A 22,207-nucleotide genomic window follows, 5' to 3' on the forward strand; every position below is an offset into this window, starting at 1 on the left:
GCTAGAGTGTGCTTCATTTGATTGACCAGTGTAGTGTTTGAAATGCAATCCATTTAATGCAGGGAGTTAGTGTAGGTCACAAATAATATTGACGTTTTGCATGCTGTGTGCATGTGCGTGTGTGTGTGTGGGGGGGGGGGGGATGCATTGCATAACTTCATAGTCATAGCCACATGGACAAGCCTAGTTTTCAATATGACAGCATTTGTTGCTTGTGGGCCAAGAACAACATTCAGATCTGTGATGATAGTGATGGTTAGATAGCAGGAATGAAAACAAGCACAAACAGATGTTTGGAGACTGAGAACTTCAGGGCATCAGAATGCCATGGCACCTGATATGGTGATAAGGTTGACCTGTCAAGACAATGTGGAACCATCTGCTTCTACTAATTATCATGTTATTTTTTTTTTTTTTTTATAAATAAGAACACTGGTGGGAGAACCCCAAAACGATCACGTCTTTTATCATTATGAACAATGGAGAAAAAAGATTCCACAGCCCTCTAAGTTCATTGTTTTTTTTCACCCATATTTACATGTTGCCAGTTCCCCTTGACTACCATGTGGGCCAGGTAGCCTCGCGCTGCAGACCAAAATAGCACGAATTCTGCCAACGAACAACACCTGCGGGTGAAGAGAGAGAAAGGGTGGGGGGGTCATCGACCCCAGGCAACAAAACAGGTGCCTCCAGGGTACTGGGTCAGATTCCCTTCTTCAAACGTCTCTTCATCAGCCCCCTTAACACATTTATTTGACTCTCTCCCTCGCTCAAGATGAAACGAGGTGAAGGAATGAATAGCTCGAGGGATGGGTAAATGAATAGCGCGCGGGATACACCCACCTTCCTCGCAAGTCTCAACTGAAGGAGCGCGAGCTGAAGATAGTTTGGAGAACAGCCGGCAAGCGAGGACACGCGCTGGTGGGCTTGGATACAATAAGGGATTTTGAACCATTCAACATATGCTTTGAAACGGTATTATGTTAGAATATTGTATGAGATTATATTGATTATGTTTTATCTGCTTATATTTTGTGGAAAATGTGATTAATTGTGCTTTTTTCCGTGGTGGTCGTACATGCGCGTGCAGGGCAATATACCTGTGCCAGTTTTCTTTGGCGCGCACAACTTTGTTTGTAGCTTCGCCAAAATGTGGCATGATGCTTCCGTACAGAAGCCTACAATCGGTAACTTTGGTCTCTTCTCCGTATGGTCCTTTTGTTGACTATGAGATAAGAAATGCAGCCGCTTTTACAGTTTGCTATAGGCTTCACCTGTAAAATGTTTATGAGTAGCCTGCAGTGAAATACTGTGTTAATAGCGATTTGCCTGCTTTGATATCTTCAGATAATAATATGGTGTCCCGGTTGAGTTGCCATCAACGCTTTATAATAGCGTGATTTCATCAGCGTGGCATGTTCATCGTTTACCTGATCAAATGATAGGTCTGCTGCCACTGTCATGCGTGGAACGGATGCATCTCATCATCCTATGTTCTGTCTCTGTTTTTGTAATCATTTGTCGGACTGTAGTCTACGGGAATGGGCAATGTTTGCAAATGGGAAGAATTAACTCAAAACATGTAATTTATAATTTGAATACCTATAATTTTGAGGTTAAACTAGATCTTGGGTGACTTAGGCTGAATTAGGGTGCACGTCCTCTTATTCTGTGCAAATCGCACAAGTGTCCCTCAGCAAACAGAACTAAACATTTCTTGATCATCTCCTAAATTAAATAAATGAATACAAAGTTGTGTTTTGCAAAGGTTTACAGAACAAGCCTACAGTACAGTAGAGCAATTGCTCCAGACCGTGTTATTCATGGGAGACTTGACCTCCAAATCCTGGGGGCATATCTGTTCCTTCTTTTTTCTTTCTTTGGGGCATTCTTGTCCGTGTTGGTTCCTGACTGTGCTGTTCCATGTGCACAGGTGCAGTGATTGCAGCGCGTGTGAAGGATGCAGGTGGTCAAAGTGAAGACCTGGGCCCCCGTGCTCTGTCTAGCACTGGTGTCTCTCCTCCCCATGCCAACTCAGGGTCAAGGTAAACACCACTTCTGAGTCTCGCTCTCTCTCTGTCACTTACTGTATCTCTCTCTAATACCTCTCTCTTTATCAGTGTTGTCTGTCTCTCTCTCTCTCTCCGATCTTTGCTCATTTTGATGTGCAGCTTTTGTCCATTACTTTTTTTTAAATTATTAATCATTTTTACATTTCCCTGTAACATTGTGTATGATTAAACTTCCAACTACTTCAAAGGGAAAAGCCGCTTTCACTTACTAATGAAAAAAGGAATGTTTTGTTGGTCAAAAAATGACACCTAAGTATTTAATCAACATCTTTAATCAAATCTTTGTCATGAACATCCGACATCAAAAGGAGCCCAGTTTTCTGGCGTACTTTGTAACCTTCAGACAACAATGCTTTGTAATAGCTTAGAGCACCACACATGGATGATCTGCATAGATTGTATGTGGTTTCTGCAACTGTACAGTAAGAAGAATGCAAGCCACCACGATGAAGAATCTCCTTGTTACTGTAGGGTAAATGACAGTATGCAGTAGGAGCTCCAGACGGATGCTTGTTTGTGTGGGACACCATTTGGCTGGTCCCCAAGTGAAGCGAGCCACAACATTCTTCTGGTGTCGGAGTATAGTGACTGCTAGCCCGGGTTACAGCCTGCCGACTGTCTGGGACAGGGAGTGGGATGTCCGAACCGTGGACTCAAGCCACGGGGGCTTGGCTGGGACTCTCCCTGCTATGTGGACTGCCTTCTGAACAGGGTTGTGTTGGAGGGTCGTGCCTTACTTCCATCCTTCCTTCCTTCTTCCTTCCTTTTCCTGCTCCCTCCCTCCCTCCCTCCCTCCCTCCCTCCCTCCCTCCCTCCCTCCCTCCCTCCCTCCCTCCCTCCCTCCCTCCCTCCCTCCCTCCCTCCCTCCCTCCCTCCCTCCCTCCCTCCCTCCCTCCCTCCCGCCCATCTTTCACCCCTCCTTCCCTCCCCCTGTCTATCCCTCCCTCTTTTTCTTCCATCCTGTTAGTAATCCCTGGTCTGGTTGGTGAAAGCTATTTCTGTGGAGGAGCTGGTCTGTCACCAACCTGGTCGTGTTTGACCGGGGATTTCCTCTAACAAGGGAGGAAAGAAGTCATTTTAGCAGTGTTTGAACAGGGTTATTTGTGTTGTATGAACTTATTATTGGGGCTATTTTAAAGATCAGAATGTCAAAGTGGGCTTCCAAAGGCCTTCAAGAGATAAACACAGTGAAGGGGCCACAGGGGCCAGTCACAGGAAGGAAGTAAACACATATACTGATGACATATTCCATTCTGTTGAGGACATTGAAAACAAATGACCCTCGCGGATCCGTAACCTGGAATGCTCTCATACCATGACGATGAGAGAGTGGACCCACGTATCTGCTCCACTACTTGCATCTAACCCTAAAAGCCTCTTGAAATTCTCACGGACGATTTCAAATGCATTAAGCTCCCCGCGTCTAACTTGTCCTCAAAAAAATAATAAATAAAAGAAGGAGAAGAGGTTTCCCGTGGGTGCTTGCGGCACCTCTTAAGCCTCTACTGCAATCTGTTGGCTCTTCGCACAAGACGACCATCAAATAAATATGAGAACTTTTAAGCCTGTCTCCCGCGGCAAGTCTTTTGTCCTCCAGGCAGTGTTTACTCAGCAACACTTTGATTCGATTTCCAAGAGAAATCCTGGCTTTGAACAACACCTGGTGGTGCGCGGACAGGCATTAGAAATGAGGTGAAACAACACCAACAACAGCCATGCTAAATCTGGCCCACTCGGGATGAGGAGGCTGTCCAGAGGAAAGCAGAATTTTGGGAGATTTTGCCTCTTCGGGCTGAGAGACAGAGTGTGCGTGAAAGAGAGAGATAAGCCCGCCGAATCCCCCTCTCCTCCATCCCCAGCATTCCCAGGTTGGTGAACTCGGTACAGTATTCATCCTCCTGTTTCGAATGCGCCTCCTTCATCTCCCCCCCCCCCCCCCCCCCCCCCCCCCCCGGCTCCAACCAATGTGCTGCTCCCCTCCATGTGCTCGCCTGCAGTCTCTTTACATACCTGCCTCGGTATCGCCATGGTCCTCCCAAAGTGACCTCGGCCTTCGCTGGCCTTCGCTGCTTTTTGTACCACAGAAGAAGACGTTTTTTTCTTCTCTTCTTTGGTCGGTCAGAGCGTAGGTATCTAAAGAGAACATGAGAAGCACCCGATGGAAGGTTGACCTTATAAAGACACAAACACGCTCGCAGTGTTTGTGGGACTGTCCGCAGTTTGTCTTTTTTTTGCATTGTTTAGTTCATCTCAGCGTTGTATGGGGATAGTGTTGCTACGGGTACTGGGATTTAGACATGGTCTAGTGTTCTTTGAAGAAGCTTACCCTAGAAGAACGATTGAAGTCGTTTTTCCAAACCTGGTTGAAAGATGTGGCCATTTTCACAATCCATTCAAATACTTGAATCCTAATGATGATTTGGATGGTTCTACCTGGAGTGCCACAGGGATGGGGTTAGCACTTTGGGGGATGGTGCCATGGATCCATGGATCAAGAATCTGAATGGAACGCAGGGCTGATTTCGAGGCCAGGTTTGGAAGAATAGGTGTGGCAGTCCTGCACTCCTCCCCCTCCCCCTCGTAGTTGTCTCCGCGGAGACAGGAATAGACAGACGCTATTCCAGAGCCTTTCCCTTTGTTTCCGCAATTGAAAGAAAGTCACATTCTCCTCCCGAGTGAAAAAAAAAAAACCCCTACACATATCTGAGGTCCTCAAAGCGCAGCGATGCCGGCCTCTTTGTGAGTCTCTCCATGCCCCTCTCAGACTGGGCCAAAGCAATCCCAGAGAGATGGGGCACAGTGTGTTTGATGTTGCGATAAGTGGAACACAAAAGAAAACAACCCCAATAGGGATATGAGAACTGTCAATTCCCTGAAGTTGTGTGTCTGTATGTGTGTGTGTGTCTGCGTGTGTGTGCGTGTGTGTGTCTGCGTGTGTGTGCATGTGTGTGTGTGTCTGCATGTGTGTGTGTGTGTCTGCGTGTGAGAAACAGAGAGGTAGAGAGGAGAACGTGACTTTGCTTTTACTGTGACGTCTGTGCAAGCTATACTTCCTTTGTATTCGTGCATCTCCAGATTTTTGGACACGATACAGTCTCCTCAGATTGTTTAAACACAGATGGACTTACCTGCTGCCTATCTGCCTATGCAGACAGACTTTGGCTGGGGTTCAATCTGGCTGTTTACTGACTCAATCAAACATTTCCTGATTTGTTTCTTTTTCTTAAAAAGAAACAATAAATCTCTTTAAAAACTCATTACTTTAAACATCCTGCAGTACCCACTTTTTTTCTGAAAACCTTTCAATCTTTGCCCCTGAATTGAACTCCACTCAAAGTGTTTTATGATATGTAAATGTTATTTTGGTGCAACTATTTTAGATTATATTGATTACATTTACATTTAGTCATTCAGCAGACGCTCTTATCCAGAGCGACTTACAGTAAGTACAGGGACATTCCCCCGAGGCAAGTAGGGTGAAGTGCCTTGCCCAAGGACACAACGTCATTTGGCATGGCCGGGAATCGAACTGGCAACCTTCTGATTACTAGCCCGATTCCCAAAACTGCTCAGCCACCTGACTCCCTAATTAACATAAACATAACATTGTCTCATCTAGCTTTCTCTGATTTTCATTGTCAATTAAATCAACTTTCCCCTAATGGTCTAAAGCAGTTATTTCTGTTTTTCTGTTTAGTATCGTCTCCAAAAAGACTTCGTTTTAAAATCCTGAGTGCGTCCAAGCTCCATGTGTCATGGAAAGAGCCGCGAGGAGACTTTGACAGCTACAAAGTTATTTATATCTCTCAACCAGGTAAGGTCAAGTAAAAGCCTGATCAAATGGCATAATATACTAAGATGTGGGCTTTAGTACAATTGTATTATGATGCTTTGCATTGGACTGATTTTATGATGTTGTATCTATGTGAACAGTGTTGTGGTGGCCATGTTAAGGTCAGAATAGATTTGTGAGTCGCACATAAATGTTAGTTGCACAAGGACCTTTTAAAAAACATTTTCCCTGCAAAGTTTTTCAACCAATCAGCACTGTATTTCAATGTGACACTGTACATTGCTCTGGAATAGATTCTAAGGCAAGATGTAAAGGATCATTTACAGTGAGCCTGTTATTTATTGCAAAACAAACCCAGACAAGGTGCAGGATGCAGTTTTGAATCACCCCGAGGGGTTTTTATTTTGCAATAACCAGCTCACAGCACATTATCCCCCTTATTACTCAGCGTCTTACAAAAAAAATCAATAATTTGACAAAAACCTTTGATGTTATTACTGTCATTTAAAAATGATTGCATTTCTAAATGGTCGGTAGTGTCCTTAGCAGTGGCCAAAACATGTAATAATATTGTGTTTGCCATGGATTATATATGATAACTGGGCACAGTAACCATACTTATGGTGGAGGAACTGAAGGTTAAAAAAACATCTCACATTTTTCTGCTGGATTGGATAGTGACAGTTCAAAGCAGACAAAAACAGAAGGGCAGAGTGTGAGGGGAAGACATGCAGCTTACGGCCCGGGCTGGAATCGAACCCGGACCATTGCAGTAAGTCTTCAGCCCATGTTGAACATGCTCTGCCTGGTAAGCCACGGGGGTGTGGTATAGCCACACACCGTCTCTTGGCACTAACCAATGAAATCCTCTTCGAGCCGTGCCTTGTGGTTCTAGATTCTCCTGCTGCACTACACACACAATCGCTCTGTGGCTTTTGGATAAAAGTGTCAAATATAAATGCACAGAGGTGATGGCCATGACATTTTCGAAGCAGTGACCTAGAGGGATGAAAGGAGGAAGGGATGAGAGACGAAGGGACGAAGGAGAATGGGGGGAGACGGGGGTTGGAGGGAGAGTGGGATTTTTATTGCAAAGTCCTGAAGTGAGATGTTTGTCAACACTGTGGCCTCATTTGCAGGGGGGCACTTGAGTAGCTCGGTCCATTTGTCTTCCTCCTCTGGGGTACCTGCAGAGGACTACAGGGGTCTGCCTGTCAGAATTTTTAACTCCTCAAGTGCGACGTTCATCAACACTTGGCCCCATTTGCGGGTCTGTCCTTGTCAGGTGTTTTATACTTAGGAACGACTAACACGAGGGAAGAAGGGAAGAAGTAGATGGCTAGAGGGAGGAGAGGAAGGAGGGGAAAGAGAGAGAGGGAGGAGGGAGGGAGATTGTGACGTGTCCAAGCAGCTTCCTCTGTGACATACAGCCCCCAGGAGGGCTGCCCCCGAGGGAGGGGGAGAAGGAGGCAGGGAGGCAGGGAGAGAGAGGGGAGGCAGAAAGAGAGGGGGGGGGAAGAGGGAGAGAGGGGGTAGGGAGGCAGGGAGAAAGTGGGGGGAATGAGGGAGAGAAGGGAGAGGGAGGGAGAGAGTTGGGAGAAGATGGAGAGAGGGGAGAGGGATGGAGGGAGAGAGTGGGGAGGAAGAGGGAGAGAGGGGGAGGGAGGCAGGTAGAGAGTGGGGGGGAAGAGGAAGAGAGGGGGGAAGGAGGGACGGAGAGGGGAAGGGAGTAAGAGGGAGATAGAGAGTGGGAGAGACAGGTGGAGCGAGAGGGAGTCAGCGAGGGAGAGGGGGGAGGGAGGGAGTGAATGAAAGGAGAAAAGGAAGCTTACCCCGATAGAGAGGAAGAAAGGGAAGGAGGGAAGAAAGAAGGCCGGCAGAGAGGCAGCCCTAATAGAGGGAGGTAAAGGTAGACAGTGAAGAACAGAGGGAGGAAGCCACTATATATATATATATAGAAGAGAGAGAGAGAGAGAGAGAGAGAGAGAGAGAGAGAGAGAGAGAGAGAGAGAGAGAGAGAGAGAGAGAGAGAGAGAGAGAGAGAGAGAGAGAGAGAGAGAGAGAGAGAGAGAGAGAGAGAGAGAGAGAGAGGGTGATAGAAGAAGAAGGATAAAATCACCCCATGAAGGGGCACTACTGGGCATGTCATGATGTGGGTTCTGAATGTCAAAGATAACTATCATTACGATGATTCCGATGGTCAGTTGGAGCTTGCATTGAAATGCAACACCCACATCATGGGTCTAGTCTCAGCTGTTTGGATTGAAACTTTTTCTCAGGATCGCCAGCGTTCTTTCAGGAATTTGGAATTGAGGGCCAAGCAGCGAAGTTTCAAAGCCACTTATTGTGTTTCTACCTTTTCTTCTTCTTATAATTATTATTATTCTCAGTGAGAGTTTGTTAGGATTCTGTTGTGTGCTTAGTTGAGTGCAGCTTATGCAAAGATTGGGCAACAGTATCACACTTGGTTGTTTTTTGCTGTGTGTGTTTACGGTGCTGTGTGCATTTGTGAGAGTGCGCGTGGGAGTGTGTGTGTGCTAGATGTTCGTGTGTGCCTGAGTGTGAGAGAGACTGTTAGTGTATGTGTGTGTGTGTGTGAGAGAGAGAAAGACTGTGTGTGAGAGAGAGAGAGACAGTGCGTGTGTGTGAGAGAGAGAGAGAGAGAGACTGTGTGTGTGAGAGAGAGAGACACTGTGTGTGCGTGTGAGAGAGAGAAAGACTGTGTGTGTGTGTTTTTGTGTGTGTGTGAGAGAGAGCTTGTGTGTGTGAATTGGCTGAATGTCTTGTGGGCACTGCTTACAGGAATGCAGGTATGTTGGAACATGGAGACCTCTTCTCTTGTCCCCTGCAGCGTCCGCCATCTCTAATCTGCTGTGCACACACAAGCTTACACACACACACACGCACACAAACTCGCGCACACACAAGCATGTTTTCTATTGGATAGATGAAACTTCAGAGACTCCCGTTGGTAAAAGAATAAGTGATTCATCATGAAGGAAATAAACAAACATTAACATTTGACCTTAAGTGGGCTGCAAAAACATTTGGGTGTTTTATCTCCAGGAGCACACCTCAATGCGTTTGTTCAATGAGAAAACTGCAACACTGAGTAGTGCCATCAAACCTTCACCGTAGGTGCTAAGAATGTGTCTTCACAGTTCAAGCAGGTCCACTTCCCCTAACTTACTAAAGTGAGATGAATCAAACTCACCCCAAAACCATTCATTATTTAAGTAAAATACTTTTAACTATTGATCAAGGTATTAAATTGCCGGGTTCTGTCAGATAGTACACCGAATTAACTACAATGTCTCCTTATTTGAAGCAAGGTGTAATTGTTTCCTGTCTCTGCTCGTCGCAGGTGCAAAAGAACAGGAAGTCCAGGTGTCTAAGGAGGGGAAAATGGTGGTAGAAGACTACGACCCCTCAAAAGAATACCACTTCAAGATTTCTGCCCTCAGTGGTGCTCAGGAGAGTAGGCCCATCGAAGCCAAATACCCAGGTGAGAGTCTGTAGAGATATCTGGCTGAAACAGTACGTGTGTTTGCATAGTGATAAAGAGTACCGTGTTTATGCTCCTGGACAGCCTCTCCTGGTGCTCTCGGTAGGCGTCTGCTCTCCTCTGTTCTGCTCTGCTCTGCTCTGTTATACTACGGGCTTCTATACTCTGATCTACTCAATTCTACTCTTTTCTACTCTGCTGTGCTTCATTCGGCTCGGCTCTACTTGGCTTTACTCTGCTGCTTTGCCACACTTGAATTTCCTCTGCTCTGCTTGAACGGGCATCACTACCGGTGTGTTGATGGGTGTCTTTGCTCTGTGCCGCAGCCCAGCGCTCAGACCCAGACTCAGACAGCGTCCAGCCCCAGGGGCTGAAGGACCCCAGTGTCACGGAGGAGGACAACGAGATCGCTCAAGGTAAGACAGACCGTGTGGTCCGGCTCCCACGCAGTTGGTCACCCATCTGAAGATCTGGACCACCTGTACCCTGGTTCACCTGTACCCTGGACCACCTGTACCCTGGTTCACCTGTACCCTGGTTCAGTCTCCCCTGGCTGGACCGTACTGTAGCAAGCCCAGCATAAACACTGGATTTGAATGAAGAGGCAATACATTTTCAATAAAACAATCAATCCGAGATTTCAGGATTCCAACTAAAGGGTGATTAGATGGTGTACAAGATCTGAAGAACTGCACAGGTTAGCAGAAGCTAAAGAGGACCTCAGAAGGATAAGACGAGAAAAGGTAACAGGGCAGATTGAGAGGAGAGGAGAAGAGGAGAGGATGGAAGAGGAAAGAAGATCAAGATATTCAACACTATCCTGAGAGACACGGATGCAGCCGGTTGAAGCTGCAGACTGGAGTTCAAACTGAGACATCAATTCAACTTGAAACTGTCTCGGTGTGACTTGGCGTTCAACGCTCCCTGCCTGGAGTGAAGCTGTATCATTTGTAAAATCCGACTAATCTATTATCACAGAGCACTCTGGGATGACATGTTTGGCTACCTATTCACCCACGATGGTTATCCAGCACGTCAACTCAGATCACATACTTCCCTTTACAGCAGTATGTGCGGCTGTTTGTCAAAAACTAGCAACAAATCACTTCTGGAGACAGGTAGGATAGGTGGTTTAGAGACTTAAAGTGAGATTGAGACCTGAGATGTCTCAAGAACAATGAGTTAAGTGGCTTAAAACTTAAAGGCTCAGTTTCCCATTCATGGATTAAGCCTAGTCTTAGACGAAAAAGTTTTTCAATTGAGATCTTCATCAAATTTTCATCAAATCAGTTTGGCACTAAGCTTTATTCATGTCAGGGAAACTGGCAGAAAGAGTTGTAAATAGAGGTTTAGAATGCAGATAGCATGTTTGAGTAGCATCATGGTTCTTTATAAACATGCAGATTTTGTTCAATGGGGGAAACGGGTAATAAATTGAACAAACATACGGTCTTGAAACCAAATGTTATTTTTGTCAGAGCCATCCAACTCTACCAGTGGAGCCTTGCCTGTGTAGAATGAAGTTAACAATCAAACAGGCAACAATTTGCAAACGCTGCGACCACGAATGCGCATGTATCCACAAAGTTTAGTGGACTGACCAACTAACTGGCCAACAAAGCATGGCAGAGTTGCTGGTCGCTACTGAAACAACTAGGGAATCAGGTGGTGAGATTAGATGTTTAAATGGAAAATATCAAGAGAAAAGGGGAAGACAAATGCAGTGAGAAGTTCTCCCAGAATTACTCTTAACATTATGATACAAACATTCTCAAACAGACACATCTCTTTCAGGGAAAAATACATACGTGGAGATGAAAGAGAAAAGCATTGGCTGCTGTGCTTGTTTGTTCTTCAAAACAAAATTATACATCTGTGAACTGAAAAAAGCATACAGGAAAAGGCGAACCACAGTATATTTGGTCATGATTATGATTTGAATCAAAGGATGGCAGTAAAAAGCAATGTTGATAGCAAGCGTTTCAACAATTGTAGTTCGCAATTAACCTTATTTTAGTTTTTTTTGTTTTTTTGCCGACCTTTTGGTCTAGTGGAAGGGTGTACCGGTGACCCAGGGTTTGATGTCCCCGAGCAGTCAGCTATGGAACACCCGCTCACCTGTACAACCCAGACCTAATCACAACTGACAGGTGTATGAATTCCACACGAATCACCCATGGGTGTACAGAATTCAATCCTTCTGAACAGCCTTTTTTTTATGTAGCAACAGCAGTGGAGTTCAAACATCTTTCATGTTGAATTTTCAGACGAGTCCTGCGGATCTGTACTTGCCTCCCTCGAGACCAGATCTGAAACAGAAGAAGACTGACATGTTTCTGATGCGAGAAACTTCTGCAGCCTGGGCAGCTATTTCTAGACTCATTTGTTTTTTAAAACTGGGGGATGGAAAAAAAGGTTTTGGAGCAAGAAAACAGGCCATTAGTGGGTTGAGTTGGAGTGTGTAGGACTGTCAAAGATAGTAACAATGTTTATGGGAGTCCTGTGGTGCGTCCCATGTCGTCCTGGTCCTGCAGGCTCCTGGCGAACAGAGCTATCATTTGGCCGAAGTGTTAAAAAAAGTCCTTCGTCCTGTTGAAGGGGGGCCGGCTTGAAGCGTGGCTGTAAAGAGTCTGTGTGATGCATGGTGTAAAAAAACCCTGTGGTGCTTTGAGACTTTGAGATGAATGGATCACCTGCAGTCTCTCCAAAAATTCTGGAGCTGCCTTTGGGTGGAAGGGGGGGGGGCAGGGCTGGCGGAGATGAAAATGATGCTGTTTTTTACTCTCTCATTCTCTTTCACTCCACCCTGCTCTTAGTTCTTTCTATTTCTCTTGAGGTTTATTTTTTTGTGCCCTACCTTATTCTCCTTCTCTCTTTTTCCTCCATTTTTGTCACCCCTCTGCGTTCCCTTTCTCCGCCATTTTCGGCTCCGACTTACTTCACTCTCACCATCTCTCATTTTATACAAACAATCGACACCGCTCCGTGCCCACACTTGCAGAATACCATAGCTATGTTATCACATGAGACTGTTTCAGTTTTCTTCAAAGTAACCCTGCCTGCCTGCCTGCCTGCCTGCCTGCCTGCCTGCCTGCCTGCCTGCCTGCCTGCCTGCCTGCCTCTCTCTCTCTCTCTCTCTCTCTCTCTCTCTCTCTCTGTCTCTCTCTCTGTCTCTCTCTCTGTCTGTGTGCATGCATGCATGCCTTCCTGTTTGCCTACCTGTCTGCCAGCCTACCCAGGTGTACCAAGGTATACCAGGTGTGCCCCAACCTCTTAAGCTGGCTCCCAGTGAAGAGATCCGTTCCCAGCCTGGTATTTACACCCTCACCTGGGCACACTCGCCCTGTGCTGTCAGAGGTGACACACCGGTGATTATAGGATGGTGACTCATGCATCGCTATGGCAGCGCTTACTGTATGCTGTGATGGAATAGGAAAGGGGGGGCGGTAATTAAAGTGCCTTGCAGGTTTGTTTGATTTACACATTTAACCAGGGATGGTGTCAAACTGAATTTGCCAACGATTGCTTCATAGAGAATAGAAATAAAACAAATAACAAATAAAAACCTGATTTTTATTTGATTTGTTCAAACGCGATTTGCTCAAACCTGGTAATACTCATCAAGTTTTGGTTGGATAAACCACCTGCAGCTGTTATGGAATGTAACACCCAAGGTTAGCAGAGCAGCATTATCTTAGCATTTCACCCCGTCTAGCTGTTCACACCCAAAGCTATTGCAGTATCATTAGCTTAGCCTTTCACTCCATCGGGGTCAAAAAGAATGCCATGTTTCCTCAGTCTCTTGCAGGTGTTGTGGCGAGGTGAACTGTGAGCTGTTGTGGTTGTTGAACATGAGCTGCCTCATGCATTAGCTTAGCATCATTAGCTCAGCACCTTCTAGTGGGTCAAGGAAGATGCTATGTTCCTTCAGTGTCTCGTAAATGGCAGGTGTTAGCCAGGGGGGAAAGAAGAACTGGGCGTGAAGCACTAGCATTACTGCAGAGACACAGCCCACTTATTTAGCGTTGATTACACTGTCATTTGTTCACACTGAGGTAATTGGACCGTATCCGGTGAGGAGCCGGATAATGAAATCACAGTTTTTTCCTCAGTCAATCACATCAGGGAAGCTCTACAGTGTGTGTTTGTGTGTGTGTGAGTGTGTATGTGTGAATGTGTGTGTGGTCTCTGTTCGGAGGCCTACAGCCCTGCAAGGGAAACCCAGGTGATATTTTCAACCCAACAAACTGAGAACATTAGTGTACTTCAGGATCCTGCAGGCTCGGTATTACGTAAAAGGCACGGGGAGAGACAGTGCTGCCAAGTGAAGGGTCGTTAACAGCAGAAGGGATTCATGGTGGGACAGGACTGTGATGTACAGGGTGTGTTATTACTCAAAACAATGTCGGTGCCGCAAGTTAGGCTTGTGCTAATTCTTATTTGTTTGAGGGGTCGTTTGAGAAGGGGCACAAACGACCCATGGACATGAACTAGTGTATAAAGATAATGCCCATTGAACATGGTCCAGTTGTGTTTGAGTGATCTGAACCGAACAGTATTTTTGGTAGAAAAAGTAAGAATGGAAGGAGTACCACAAGGGAGGAATGTTCTGGAAGAGGAGGGAAGCGGAGGGTTTGATTGTCTCCTGTGTGACAGAAAGCAGGTAGACGAACTGAGGTACAATAGTGTTTTGTTATCTCTGTAACCTTAGACACTTGTCACTTCCAGAGTCTGGCGCTGTTTGAAAGAGCTTTTTCGGTTTTCCCTGTCCTCCTGTATTTCCTTGTTTTAACGTTTATTATTACATTAAGAAGAGTAATAAACACAAACCTATAGACACACAGTGACATAAGTATGAAAGTACATTTGTACCCCCACAGTAGCATGTGTTATTAATGACGTAATTAACCTCATGCGGGAGGCGTCGTAACACCAGATGCTTCCAGGTCTTCTAGCAGTTGTGATCCTGTTCCGTGTTCTAGCTCTGCACACAGTCTAGTCTTCAGTCTCATCCAGAATTTGAGAGTCAAGTCAGAGTCAAGTCAGAGTGAATAAACCGCCCCCTCAAAGCTGACTCGCTCTCAGCACGGAACTGTATATCACGATGAACGATCAGCAGCTCAGGCCACAGCAGTCGGGGCAAGAGGGAATGTTGATTCAGGGAAATTGAAAGTGAGAGAAGTGAGTACAGGGGAGCTTGGCTGGAGCCTCTGGCTTTGCTTTGCGGAAACATGGAGGCAAAACACGACCAAGCTCAGATTGTGACCGGGGTGGAATTCGAAGTCTGGTTCCCCTGGTTAGCCATCTAGTCTCCTCCAACAGCCTGCCATGGGCTTCAGAATAAAATGGCCTTTGTGGTGTGTGTCCCTGTGCGGGTGTGGGGGGGAGGGATGTGCTATGAATTTGTATGTGTGTGTGGGGGCGGGGGGGCGAGTGATGCCATGAAAGTGTGAGTTTGTGCGAACGTGTAACTCGGCACGCGTGTTCCGCTTCTTGACGGTGTCAGTCTAAACAGGGGTCTTGTCACATCACCTGTCTCTCGGTGTCATTATTGTTTTCTTTCTCGGGCAACATAAGTGCATGTGAATATTAACATAAAGCCTGTAGACAATAGTCATTTCCCACAGGTTTTTCATTTAACAACTGAACGCTGTCACATTGTCTGCCACGTGTTTGTTCTCCACCGGATGGTACTGACAGATAAAGACAGGATCCTGACACACGCACACACACGCACACACACACACATACAGGAGGATTTTTGTTCACTGACAGCAAAAAAAGTCTCCATACTGTATATTACAGCTACAGTATTATACACACAGTGAACAAGGGTGCTCCAGTATGTGCGTGTGTTTATCCAGAAGATCTTTATGTCAGAAAGACTAATGGCCCCAGCCATTGCTGTAAAGGATGGGGAGGAACACTCTAAAAGGAAGAGGTGTTGTGTGAAAGAGGTGTTGTGTGAAAAGCTTCCGGAAAATAACCATGGTTATAACTGTAACAGGCTGTTTGGAATCCTGAAAGGTTCTTTTTGCTCAATTCGGAACCAAACAAACTTGATCGTTCTGGACCTTGAACTCGTTTGAGTCAGAGGGTTCTTCTGCACATGTTTCCATGAGCAGGTTCTCTTTAGCTAGTCCATACTGTCTGTTGTGAAATATGCCGTTGGGTGTAGCTAACGACCAGCGCACGGCCTCGTTATCTCTGCCCTGCACCTGCTTGATGAGGGAAGGATGGATGCCACAGGTACCCATGGCGACATGCCACAATCAGATGTCTGACCAGCGCCTCAGCTACAGCTGGCGTTCACTGTTCTTTTCGCAACCTTACACCACAGGTAGGGTGAGGAGAATAGAACTGTGTGTGTGTGCGTGTATGTGTGTGTGTGCCTTCTCTAAGCCATTGTCAATCTATAATATGGTCCTGTCACATCTCCCCATCACCCTTCCTTCACTGTAATAATTGTTGATTTACACACACACACACACACACACACCACACACACATATACACACACACACACACAGACACACACACGCACACACACGCTTCTGTTGCATTCAGTCCTATCTCCTCTGTCCACACAGTGAGCCATCATGTTCCACACAGCGACACAAGACAGAGACAGAAGCCTGGAGGATAGGGATCATACTTGACATTCTGACTGGCTGCAGCTGGATTGTCTCACTGGCTGTGTGTGGTGGCCCTTGCTTTGTGGTTCCAGTCATTACAATAATGGTGATATTATCACAATTTCCTCCGTTGTATTGGGTCTATTATGTCTCTGTGAGGTTGTTATCTAGTAGACCTGATCTGACTGTACTATGGTAGGTACTGTAGGTAGAGGTACTTAATTGGTTCCCAAGGGTGAATTGCAGCAGGCAGTTATTTATTATAATAGCAAGTTAGTTTGTTGATATTAAATGTGCGCTGTGGTGGATGGCTTGTTGGGATGCTGGCGTGACAGCTGTTCCACAGCATGTTCCTCAGCATGTTCCTCAGCACGTTCCTCAGCATGTTCCTCACTACATGCATGTGCTGTGTGACATGGCTGACAGCTGACAGCCAACATTTAGAAACTAACATTTAGAACATTTAGGAACTAAGTCCTCCACAACAGAGATCATTCCCGCTGGAGGACCTAGAGGAACGAATGGTTTTAACAGTTCTTGTGGAGTACTGGCCAGGGAAGTGAGGATAATTGGGTTCCCTGGCTTTCCAATTTAATAAACACACAATCAGGCCCGACTCTTATGGCCAAGCCTGCCATTAGTTATTGGCTTAGCCTTCAGGATCATCATTTGTATTGGCACATTGCCGTGTACACCTTGAGGGTGCTGCAGCCCAGAGTCGAGCAGGTGGACGTCAAACACTTGTGCGGCACTTGATTTATCCCACTCGGTACATTTACACCACAGGACCAATACAGCAAGCGCCAGCTCGGAGGGCGAACCAAGCAGCCCCTCAGGAACTGTGCAGCATTTGGATGTGTGTGTTTGTAGCCAGGCACACGGGCGGTTGGTTGGAGGCTTTTTCTGGGCCGGTCTGGCAGCTGGAATTCCAACACTGCACAGACTTGTAGGAAGTAATAGAGCAGTATGTTTCTGTCCATGACAAATGAAATGAATGTGAGGAGAAATGCCATTCCTGGTTCACCTTGGATTCAGTAACGTGTTGTAGCCTGACACGGTTTCTCTCTCTCTCTCTGCATCCCGGGGAACGCAGGAGTCAGGTCGAACCCCTGAGGTCTACAGTACAACTCCTGTTACTGGTCTAGGTCTGGCCACATACAGGGAGATCCTCAGTCCTAACCGCGGACATATCCGAACCGTGCACTTCTGCTCCCTGATTATCTGTAGCATTGGATTTATTTGGATTTTTTGGGCGCCGGCTGAATGAATATAAATCCAACATGACAAACATCCGACTTTCAGTGTGTGGCGTCATCCATCTTTTGTGTTTTTGATTCCAATGTGGAGTAGATCAGCGTTTCGGCAGAGCAGTTGAACTCTAACGGTGTGTGTCTCTTGCTCCCCAGGGTTAGGGCCGACGGGCCCCAGAGAGGGCTGGTGAGTTGACTGTGTTCTCTCTCAACCAGGGGAACAGGAAACAGTCGCCCCGTATCCCAGCCGCTCCGCCGAGCCGCGCTCCAGAGCCGCGCGCTGGGAGGATGACTGCGTCCTGTGACGCTCTCTGAACTAGCTCTTGTAGTCTTTCCGTTGTAATTTCTCCCCCCCAGAGCTTCAAAGCTGAGAGCTCGACATTGTGATGTGAATAAACAGCTACCTCATTAGCGCACGGTGTCTTTCCTTACAGTAATAGGTCGATCGAGGGGAGGAATCACTTTGGGAATTGTGTAGTTGTGAAGTAAAAAAAATATAATAATGTTAAGAGCTGAAACACCATGCGTGTTGGACCTGAGCTGCACATCAAACTAGGAGGTGTAGATGTTATAGTGATCTGGTGTTAAGGTTGTATTCATTGATGGGTATTTTCCTGCTCTACTTTCTGATGTCATATGGACTTCTGTGCTTCATTCACTGGTTTTAATATCTTCGCCCAGTAAGGGGATCTTCATTTTTTATCATCTGTACGGAAAAATGACATTTTTGTGTGTGTCTGTGTTTGCGTGTGTGTGTGTACGCCTGTCTGTCATTGTGTATGTCTGTGTTGTCCTACATGTGTATGCATGTATGGTTGTGTCTGTCTGTCGTTGCCTGTGTGTGTCTGTCGCGCGTGCTTGTGTCGTGTGTGTCCCCTCAGCGGTGGACCTGTTCATGTGTAAGACTCCGGCCATCGCTGACATCGTGATCCTGGTGGACGGCTCCTGGAGCATCGGGCGCATCAACTTCCGTCTGGTCCGCAGTTTCCTGGAGCAGCTGGTCAGCGCCTTCAGCGTGGAGTTCGACAAGACCCGCATCGGTGGGTCGGCGCTGAGCCCGCACGCGCACCAAACACACACCAAGACACGTGCTTCGGACCGACCATTCACTTGAGCTAATGTGACAAGACCCGCATCGCTGACACAGCAGTACGGACACACGCCATAGGCTGTGGTCACAGCAGCAGGCCTCCGCTTTCTTTCAATTGGTCAATCAGTTTGGAAGCGGCCCGTCTGCCAAAAAGGTCATCTCCTTATCGAATGTTTGTGCAGAGCGCAGACATTTAAAATAGTTCAACTTTAGTTAACCCTTTTTCTGATATAAAGTAACCGATCATAACAAAGAGAATACAGAGCATTCAGCCAAGTAAGAATCTTTATACATAAGCCATTACATAACAAGTGCAAAATTCAACTGAATACTGTCATGGACCATGGTCTACCCTGAGCCACTGTCACTTGAGACTGCACACAGAGTCCAGTTTGGTTCCATGAACATTAAGTTAGTAGATAATAGAGGATGTGTTTGTGTTGAGAGTGAAGTCAATGCGGTCCTACATAAACGTGCCTGCCTCTATCTCATTGTATGAACTTTGATTTGGAACTGGTCGTGATAGAATCCGAATCATTCGATTTCTGTTCTTGTTCTCACACTGTGATGGTGTTCTGCTCTTGTGGTTCTCATACTGGGGTGTTTCTCCTGTTCGTGTTCTCATACTGGAGTGTTTCTCCTGTTCGTGTTCTCATACTGGGGTGTTTCTCCTGTTCGTGTTCTCATACTGGGGTGTTTCTCCTGTTCTGTTCTCATACTGGGGTGTTTCTTCTGTTCGTGTTCTCATACTGGGGTGTTTCTCCTGTTCGTGTTCTCATACTGGGGTGTTTCTCCTGTTCGTGTTGTCATACTGGGGTGTTTCTCCTGTTTGTGTTCTCATATTGGGGTGTTTCTCCTGTTCGTGTTCTCATACTGGGGTGTTTCTCCTGTTCTGTTCTCATTCTGGGGTGTTTCTCTAGTTCGTGTTCTCATTCTGGAGTGTTTCTCCTGTTCGTGTTCTCATACTGGGGTGTTTCTCTAGTTTGTGTTCTCATTCTGGAGTGTGGTTGTGTCGGCAGGGCTGGCCCAGTACAGTGGAGACCCCAGGATCGAGTGGCACCTGAACGCCTTCACCACTAAAGATGCCGTCATCGACGCCGTGAAGAACCTGCCTTACAAGGGAGGGAACACCCTCACAGGTACCTCCACATTCTGCTGGCACACACACACGTCACACACACGTCACACACACACACAGAGGTCACATGCATGCAGGGGGTGCACAGGCACACCCACACATGCAGTGGCACACACATACACTTTATGCACACACACTCGCACAAACACATCACAGCGGCCGGCATTTGGGTGAAATCGTAGTTGATTTTACTCTCTTGCTGGTGTTTCTCCAGTGTTTCACAATATGTCACAATAACAAAATATACATCCTTTCTGCTTTATGTTTAATACTTTCTGTTTGCGAATGGAAGTACTCCTGACCTCTAGTCTCTTAGGAGTTTTAAATTCATTACGGATGTTACTCTATAGAATACCTTTTTATTTTGGAACATTTTTAATACTTTAATGTAATTGATTTATGTAATGGATTTATGTCTTTCATGAGTGTGATTGATTCATGCGGTTGATTCTTCTAATTGACTCACATAATTGTTTCATGCCATCGATTCACGCAACCGCGTTGTGTAAATCCATTCATGGGATTGATTCATGTGACTCATGAATGTGATTCATGCTAGTGATTGGTTGGTGTGATTGACTACTGCAGGCCTGGCTCTGACCTACATCCTGGAGAACAGCTTCAAGGCTGAGTCCGGGTCCAGGTCCAATGTTCCCAAGATTGGGATCCTGATCACCGACGGCAAGTCTCAGGATGACGTGGGTCCACCGGCCCAAAGCCTGAGGGATGCTGGGATTGAACTGTTCGCCATCGGTAGGAAGCTGAAGCCCATTGGTCCCTTGAGACCCTCTCAACGTGTCTCAGAGAGAGAGGCATAGCTGTCCTCTGAATGATCTACCTTACGACTGCAAAAGTTACATTTGATTACTAGTGTCAACACTTTTCCTCTCTTCCTCCTCTCCTCTCCTCCTCCTCACCTTTCCTTTCCTCCTTCCCTCATCTCCTCCTCTTCTCCTCCTCTCCTTCTTCTCTCCTTCCCTTCTCTCCTCCTCTTCTCCTTCCTTCCTTCCTTCCTTCCTTCCTTCCTTCCTTCCTCTCCTCATCCTCTCCTTCCCTCCTCTCCTCCACTCCTTCTCCTCTCCTTCCCTCCTCTCCTCCTCTCCTCCTCTCCTTCCCTCCTCTCCTCCTTTTTTTCCTTCCCTCCTCTCCTCCTCTCCTCCTTCCCTCTCCTCCTCCTCTCCCCCTCCTCTTCTCCTCTCCTTCTCCTCTTCTCCTCTCCTCCTCCTCTCCTCTCCTTCCCTCCTCTCCTCCTCCTCTCCTTCCCTCCTCTCCTCCTTTTTTCCTTCCCTCCTCTCCTCCTCTCCTCCTTCCCTCTCCTCCTCCTCTCCCCCTCCTCTTCTCCTCTCCTTCTCCTCTTCTCCTCTCCTCCTCCTCTCCTCTCCTTCCCTCCTCTCCTCTCCTTCCCTCCTCTCCTCCTTTTCTCCTTCCCTCCTCTCCTCCTCCCCTCCTTCCCTCTCCTCCTCCTCTCCCCCCTCCTCTTCTCCTCTCCTCCTCCTCTTCTCCTCTCCTCCTCCTCTCCTCTCCTTCCCTACTCCTCCTCTCCGTGAAGGTGTGAAGAATGCAGATGAGAACGAGCTGAAGGCCATCGCCTCTCCTCCTCAGGAGACGCACGTCTACAACGTGGCTGACTTTGCCGTCATGAGCTCCATCGTGGAGGGCCTCACCAAGACTGTGTGTGAGCGCGTGGAGCAGCTCGACAAAGTCATCAAAGGTAGATTTTGGCTGTAAACTTTAAGCTGTAAACCTAAAATGTGGTTGTAAAATTTTCTTTAAACTTGGTTGGAAACTTAACGTTAAACTTTGCTGTAAACTTTACATTAAACTTGGCTGTAAACTTTAAACTCGATTGTAATCGTTGATTTAAACTTGGCTGAAAACTTTAAACTCGGCTGTAACCTTTACCTTCGGCTTGCTGTAAACTTTACTGCAGGTTTGTGTGGAGGAGCCTGACGAGGCCAGTTAGGTTCGACTAGAATAAGCAGTTTACAACTTTACTGTGAACTATCCTAACTCTTCACAGAAATAGTGGTGTGCACAAGTTTAGAACTCGACTGTAAACTCTGTTTGCATTAGCATCATATTTAGTTAGCATCTTCCTAATCTTCGCCTCTCCCTCCCTCTACCCTCCCTCTCTTCTCCCTTTATCTCACCTCCCCCTCTCTCCTCCCCCTCCCCCGCCCCCGTCTCCTAGGCGACACCGGCCCCGCGACACCCATCTCCGCCCCCCGCGACCTGGTGACCTCCGAGATCACGGCGCGGAGCTTCCGCGTGAGGTGGACGGCGGCGGCGGGCGTGGTGGAGAAGTATCGCGTGGTGTACTACCCTGCCAGCGGCGGCCAGCCCGAGGAGAAGGTGGTGCCGGGGACGGAGACCACGGTCACGCTCTCATACCTCAACTCCCTCACCGAGTACCAGGTGGCCGTGTTCGCCATCTACGCCAGCTCCGCCAGCGAGGCCCTCCGAGGCAGCGCCACCACGCGTGAGTCCGACACCACCGCCAGGCTCCAAACCGGCGGGCTGGCCGGACGTCGTCGACGCCCGTTTTTGTTGTCGGTTCCGACGTGCGATGTGTTTGTTGTTATCGGTTAGCTGTACCACGCTTACATGGTGGAGCACGGGTTCTCACGACAGCATGTTGGTACGGATCTGTCTGCGAGAGGCTGGGCGTGCTGCTAATTTGGGTGCCGCGTACTGATAGGATGCTGCGGAGGAGGTTTTGAAACA

The 22,207-nt window shown here is 47.1% G+C and overlaps 1 protein-coding gene across 4 annotated transcripts in view; it reads left to right on the top strand.

Moving 5' to 3' along the window:
- Positions 1-634: 634 nt before the first annotated feature.
- The window catches only part of LOC124466733 (collagen alpha-1(XIV) chain-like), a 64,380-nt gene continuing 42,807 nt past the window's right edge, over positions 635-22,207 (top strand). Inside the window, exons 1-10 of one of the 4 annotated variants that reach the window (XM_047018537.1) lie at positions 635-975; positions 1,934-2,045; positions 5,770-5,886; positions 9,230-9,370; positions 9,697-9,786; positions 18,137-18,295; positions 19,365-19,484; positions 20,072-20,236; positions 21,033-21,194; positions 21,675-21,962. In XM_047018537.1, the coding sequence (XP_046874493.1) occupies positions 1,961-2,045; positions 5,770-5,886; positions 9,230-9,370; positions 9,697-9,786; positions 18,137-18,295; positions 19,365-19,484; positions 20,072-20,236; positions 21,033-21,194; positions 21,675-21,962 (1,327 nt within the window). In that variant the 5' untranslated portion in view covers positions 635-975; positions 1,934-1,960. The remainder of the gene's footprint in view (positions 976-1,933; positions 2,046-5,769; positions 5,887-9,229; positions 9,371-9,696; positions 9,787-18,136; positions 18,296-19,364; positions 19,485-20,071; positions 20,237-21,032; positions 21,195-21,674; positions 21,963-22,207) is intronic. The other 3 variants (XM_047018538.1, XM_047018539.1, XM_047018540.1) reach the window with 3 other exon arrangements.

Source organism: Hypomesus transpacificus, chromosome 4, assembly GCF_021917145.1.
Source record: "Hypomesus transpacificus isolate Combined female chromosome 4, fHypTra1, whole genome shotgun sequence".
Taxonomy (NCBI): domain Eukaryota; kingdom Metazoa; phylum Chordata; class Actinopteri; order Osmeriformes; family Osmeridae; genus Hypomesus; species Hypomesus transpacificus.